Below are 6,637 nucleotides of genomic sequence, written 5' to 3' on the forward strand. Positions count from 1 at the left end.
AAACTACTTGGGCCTGGCCTCGAGGTCAGTGGCTTAGAATAAGGTGCTGGTGAAGCTGTAATCTGGATTAGCGGCTGCACCTCCCATCGCCTGTTGAAACTCATTGTTGACGAGTCAATTCCGACTCACAGTGACCCTATAGGACAGAGCAGAACTGCCCCATAGGGTTTCCAAGGCTGTAATCTTTACAGAAGCAGACTGCAGAGTTCAGGAATCCACAGAGGAGGGTTAGGCTGAGAGCTCTCTTGTGTAGAGACGGGGCCAGGGGGCTGGGGGAGGGGGACAGACGGGCTAGGGAAATGTGAGCAAGGAGAGCCAGTGACAAAAAACCAGAGCAGGCGCTGGGTAGAAGAAACTCTAATAGAAAACTGTGGGATGGCAGCAGGGAACATGGACAGAGAACACAGTGTGTGGTCCAAAAGGCCAGGGGCTGCAGAGCCGAAATGCTTGGAAACCCACACACAGAGACGGGACCTCAGAGCCACTGTGCTGAGTGACCACAGGGGGCACCGTTCACATGGGAGTCTATGGGAATAAACCCTCTGAAGTTGCAGCATGGTGGCCCTATGGGGACCCGTGATCTTAGGGCACCAGGGCCATGTCGATTCCTTATTCGTATAACGGCATACCTGGAAACTTAGGACACACAGTACGTGTGTCTCGGACTTGACTTGGCCAAAGGAGTATTTAAGCAGCTGAATTTTGACTTGGGAGACGGGGAGCTTCCAGTTCCATACATTCTCCAAATTGTAGAATTCTGTGGAGAGGTTCTAAGAACCAGACCTCCTGTCATTCAGCATCTCTAAATCCAGAAAGGCCTGGATCCTGTGACTGGGCCCCACTACGATTCCTTGTGTTCCGTGCAGCTTACGGGGGTAGCGGGACACCCAGTAGTTTAGAGACAGAATCAGAAAGCCCGCTTTTTGAAGTCTCTGCCCTTTGTGGAGTACAAAATACATGAAACCTGGGAGAGTCAGAACTTGACAGGACTGCCTTGTTTTTCCCAGTCTTGCGAGTTTTCCACCTTTGACAGGGTGAAGTCTTACCACTTTTCTATCACTCTCTGTTAGTGGAAAAGATTTGAGTTTTCCTTCTCTGACAGGTTTCCACCTTACACAGGTGCCAGCTTTTGCAGGTTTTACTGTATAAGGCGGGGTTTGAAAACCTCAAATGCCCTCAAGGGCTGGGCAGGTGACATACATGTGAGGAATGTCTGGGTAGGAGACAAAAGGGAATGGCGGGGCCTGTGGAAAAATGGAGAGCCCAAGTCCACCTTTAAAGAATCCAAAGTTAGTTATTTTTAAACATGTTATTGGCCAAACAAAACACTCCTGAGGGCAGGTTTCAGCAGGTTTGTGACTCTTGAAAAAAGGCAAAAGGGTCATGGGAACAGAAGTCCAGGGGACATTTTATCTAGGTATTTTTATGGAGGGGTCCGTGCAGGGAGAGAGGTCCTTGGGTGGCGCAAACAGTTGGCGCTTGACTACTAAGCTAAAAGTTGGTGGTTTGAACTTACCCAGCAGCACCATGAAAGAAAGGCTTGGCGATCTGCTTCCATAAAAGATCACAGCCAAGAAAACCCTATAGAGCAGTTCTACTCGGTAACACATGGGGTCACCGTGAGTCGGAATCGACTTGACAGTAGCAGGTTCGGATTTTTTTGTTTTGTTTTGCACAACCAGAGTGTAAATGCCGGGAATGTCCGTCCCAGAGCTAAGTGTGAGCATGGCTGCTGGTTAGGAAGCCCTACTCAGAAGGGCCAAGATGAAAGGGAATTAGAATTGGTCCTGGGGCTTGGGCTGGGTCCCTGTCCAGTGGCTGAGAGTAGTAGGTGACTCAGGTTCAGGTCATGCCTTGCCCACAGCACCCTTTGCTCAGAGTGACTCAACTCTGCCCTAGAATTTATTTTTATATAAATATTTACAGAGATTCTGCTGGGGTTAGGGGAAATGATGTGGTTTAGATGGGAAAGGAGACCTGGGCCTAGTGTCAATTAAGCTCCCTTCCTACTAACCAAACCATTCCAAACCCACAGCCACAGAGTCGAGTCCAACTCATGGTGACCCCATATGTTACAGAGCAGAACTCCGTAGAGTTTTCTTGGCTGTAATCTTTTATGGAAGCAGATCGCCAGGCATTTCTTCTGCGGTGCCACTTGGTGGGTTCAAACCGCCAATCTGTCAGTTAGTCGTCGAGCCCAAACTGCTACAGGGGACAAAAAGCCCAAATCTAGGACCTTTGTACCTTAAACCTGAGCTTCCTCACACCAGGTTAATGCCACTCCCAGGGCAATCCTTGTGTGTGTTTTTGTCTTTGGGAGAAAGAGGAGGGGCAGACAGCCCTGTCCGTCACGCGGGTCACGTACAACTTCATGAAACCAGTTAATGACAGAAGCCAAGTTCTGCCTTTGTGTGCCCATGGGAACACACCTCCCTCCCTCCCTCCCTTCCTGCATCTCACCACCCATCACTCCTTCCCTCCCCAAACCACATGAGAGGTCCACCCTGCCTCTTTCCTTCCAGAGCCAAGACTGCCAAGATCAGAGCCCTGGCCCTAGGACATACTGCTAAGGATTCAAGTGTCCTTGTATTTGAGAGGTGCTGGGAAAATGAGATACTGGAATTGGGGGTTCTGACAACGTTACAGACCCAGCTCCCTCCGGTCCATTGGCTAGCTGCTGAAAGCTGAATTACAATGAGAACTTTGGACAGGAGAGGTTTTTTTAATCCCCAGCAGTTAATCTGAAGCTCATTTGTTAGTTTTAAGGACACTCTGTTTGCATAACAGAGGCGTCAGTTGGAGCTGGCAAGCATACACGGGCCTAATTTCCCAGGCCTGAGCCCTAGAAGGGAGCCTTGGGGGCTGATCTCTCAGGGGGAGCCACCTCAGTCTTCTGTGAGCCCTGAGGGCTCCTGGAAGTTAGGGGAACGTGTAAATGTTCTCCATCCCGGAGGCCAAGATTAAGAACTTGTCTCTTAGAGCCAGAAAGAACCTGGCTTCAAACCTAGCACTGCTCTTTCCACCTGTGTGACCTTGGGCCAGTGACTTAACCTCTCTGAGGTGCAGCTTCCTCATGTATGAAATGGGGATGATAATGGACTCAGCCCTCCTCGGGGATTGGGATGAGATGATGATGTAAATGCCAGGGACACATATCACAGCTGACATTTGTCATTGTCAGCTGCTGGAGAGTCGGCCTCGACTCAGGGTGACCCCATGTACAACAGAACAAACTCGTTGCCCGGTCCGGCGTCATTTTCATGATAATTGGTATGCTTGTGAGTCCGTTGTTGAGTGCTGTCTAACCTAGGAGGGCGCATCTTCCAGCACCCTTAGCGGGCAATATTCTGTTGTGATCCATAGGGTTTTCATTGGCTAATTTGCGAGAGTGGATTGCCAGGCCTTTCTTCCTAGTGTGTCTTAGTCTGGAAGCTCTGCTGAAACCTGTCCACTATGGGTGACCCTGCTTGTATTTGAAATATCAGTGGCATAACTTCCGGCCTCATAGCAACATGCAAGCCACTACAGTACAACGAACTGACCGAAGGGTGGAGTAGCTAACATGTATCGAGCAGTATTCCCTGCAGCAAGGAGCACTGGTGGTGCAGTGGTTAAGTGCTCAACTGCTAACCAAAAGATTGGCAGTTTGAACCCACCAGGCACTCCTCAGGAGAAAGATGTGGCAGTCCACTTCCATAAAGATTTACAGCCTTGGAAACCCTGTGGGGCAGTTCTACTCTGTCCTAAAGGGTCGCTATGAGTCGAAATCAACTCGATGGCGTTGGGTTTTTTAATTCCCTGTAGTAAGGTCCCTGGGTGATGCAAATGGTTTGCACTCGACTACTAACGTAAAGGTTGGCAGTTCAACCTCACCCAGCAGTGCTGTGGAAGGAAGACCTGGCAATCTGCTTCTGTAAAGATTACACCCCCCAAAAAACCCCTATGGAGCAGATCCGCTCTGTAACGCCGCGAGTCGAAGGCCACAGCAACGTGTTTGGTTTTGTTTTTATTCCCCGTAGCAAACAGAAAGAAACAAAGGAGCGAGAACCATACCATGTCCTCCTTGGAACTCCTGGGCACTTGCCTAGTAGCGCGTGGCAGTCTTCCTGGTGTATGGGAGATCTGGCCTGGCTGGGCAGCAGCATCTGGGACTTTTCATCTCAAACCACCCATGGGGCATAGGAGGCGCTTTGTATGGAGCAGGGACTGAGAACAGTCTGCAGAACAGGGGAAGGAGAGAATTCCTGTTTCTGATCTCTGTTGCACAAGGTGGCCACATCTGCTGCGACACTCTTCTGGTCTCCTCACTGCTGTCCTGGGCCACACTGAAGCCACTTTCAGCCCCAGGGGCTGGCTGCCATCGGCACAAAACCCAACCACAACTTGGGCTGTAGGCGAGCAGGGCAGAGACAGGGCAAGGAGACAGAGGACCTGATGAGTGGGGGGCTCGAAAGGCCTCAAAATGGCCCTCACCAGCCTCCTTCCCCCTTTCAGGAGCAGGAGGCCACCCATCACCATGAGCAGCACCCTGTCACCCACGGACTTCGACAGCTTGGAGATCCAGGGCCAGTACAGCGACATCAACAACCGCTGGGACCTGCCCGACTCCGACTGGGACAATGACACCAGCTCGGCCCGCCTTTTCGAGAGGTCTCGCATCAAGGCCCTGGCAGGTGAGCCCGCTCTTCCCCCTACCCCACTTGGCCTCTCGTGCACCCCCACTAGCACCCCGCCCCTCCCACTGCCCACAAACCTGCTGGGCCAGGGGAGAGGCTGTGGTGGCTGGAGGGGAAGCTCCATATGACAAGTCTTTGAACTTTATGGGCAGACTTTCTTTTTAAGCTGCTACACTCATGTGGGGGCCCTAGATTCTCTCCCAAACACCTGCTCCCCAACTCCAGCCTCAGAACACACTTCATGCAGTCTGGAACATTCCCCGGCTTCCCTTTCCCCAAGCTTAGGGAAGCTGTGCTAACCCCTGGGCTCAGCTGGGTTCCCCTGTGTGCTAAGTCGAACAGCTTCGCCTCCTGGTCCCGAGTCAAGTCCTTTCATTCCATTTCACTCCTGCTCTTGCTGACCTTCTGCTCCACCCACCTCTCCCTTCCCTTTCATACCTTGCCATGTCTTCCTGGAGCGCCCCTGTCATCCCCACACCTGTTCCTCCTCCCAGTTCATTATCTGCTGCCTCCTCCCCACCTGATCCTTCCACCTGCCGCCTGTTACTCCCGTTTCCTCATCCACCTGTTCCCTGAAGCAGATTCACTCCACCCACCGCTGGTTTCCGTAGCCGCCCTTTCTCCTGGGTTCGGGTTTCCGTGTTCGCCCTCTGCCTGCCTCCGCCCCTGCCCTCCCCTATGGCCAGGGCTCTCCCCTTCAGCTCCTCTGAGCACAAACAAACCCGTAGGACGGGCCTCCCTGCGTTCCAGGAAGGAGTTGTCATGGCGATGGGCGTGTGGCTGCCACCTGACACCACCAGCTGCTGGCACGGGGCTGAGTCACCCACACACCCCAAGGCCACCTACCCTACCTGGCTTCCCTCCTCCATCGTACCCTCGTCATTTCCACTGACCTCCTGGCCCTACCAGCCCAGGGTGAGAGGTGGCAACTGCCTCCACCAGAGAGGGAGTGCTCCCACACAAGAGGTGGTGCTCCTCCACCTGGGAAGTGATGCTCCCACCCGGAGGTGGTGCTTCCAATGTGGGGTTGGCCTCCTGGAAGAAGAGAGACACAGAGGGTGATGGTTCTCAACCTGGCAGCACTTTGTACAGCATCACGAGGGGAAGTTTGTACAGTCCAAGTTCCCGAGCCCCTCCTGGGATGTGCTGAATTAGAACCTTTGCATGTTCGGTTCAGAAAGCAGGGTTTTGACAGAGCTCCCTAGATCATTCTTTTGCAGCCAGCCCAGCACCAGTGTGAGCACCCCCGTGTCGTGGTCATAGCTTCTAGGGATTCCTTATCACTTTCTTCTGGGTCTCTCTGTCCTGGTGGGGTCTTCAGGGTGGCTTGTAAAGTACTCACACCAATGCTTCTATGGGTCAGAGCAGGCAGAGACTAGAGAATTATAGAGAATGTCACCTCTTTGGGGGAAAGCTTCCTTAGCCACCCCCCCAGCACTGTTGTGATGTCTTTGTATGCATGACACATGCCACCCAGCACTGTCATAGCTGTGTGCACACAACACGTGTCCCTCAGCACTGTACTGATGTCTATGTGCACACGACACGTGTCCCTCAGCACTGTCATATCTGTATGCACACAACACGTCACCTAGCACTGTTGCAGTGTCTGTGTACAAATGACATGCGTCACCTGGCACTGTCCTGATGTCTATGTGCACATGACACATGTCCCCTGGCACTGTCCTGATGTCTGTGTGCACACGACACGTGTCCCTCAGCACTGTCCTGATGTCTGTGTGCACACGACACATGTCCCCTGGCACTGTCCTGATGTCTGTGTGCACACGACAGGAGTCCCTCAGCACCGTCCTGATGTCTGTGTGCACACGACACATGTCCCTCGGCACCGTCCTGATGTCTGTGTGCACACGACACGTGTCCCTCGGCACCGTCCTGATGTCTGTGTGCACACGACACGTGTCCCTCAGCACTGTCCTGATGTCTGTGTGCACACGACA

General features: G+C 52.7%; 1 protein-coding gene across 1 annotated transcript in view; it reads left to right on the top strand.

The window, feature by feature from the left end:
* Positions 1 to 4,501: 4,501 nt before the first annotated feature.
* Positions 4,502 to 6,637, top strand: part of SPTBN2 (spectrin beta, non-erythrocytic 2) — a 41,396-nt gene continuing 39,260 nt past the window's right edge. The window contains exon 1 of the mRNA XM_004383677.1: positions 4,502 to 4,673. Within this exon, the coding sequence (XP_004383734.1) occupies positions 4,517 to 4,673 (157 nt within the window). The 5' untranslated portion in view covers positions 4,502 to 4,516. The remainder of the gene's footprint in view (positions 4,674 to 6,637) is intronic.

This window comes from Trichechus manatus, unplaced genomic scaffold, assembly GCF_000243295.1.
Source record: "Trichechus manatus latirostris isolate Lorelei unplaced genomic scaffold, TriManLat1.0 scaffold00113, whole genome shotgun sequence".
Taxonomy (NCBI): Eukaryota; Metazoa; Chordata; class Mammalia; order Sirenia; family Trichechidae; genus Trichechus; species Trichechus manatus.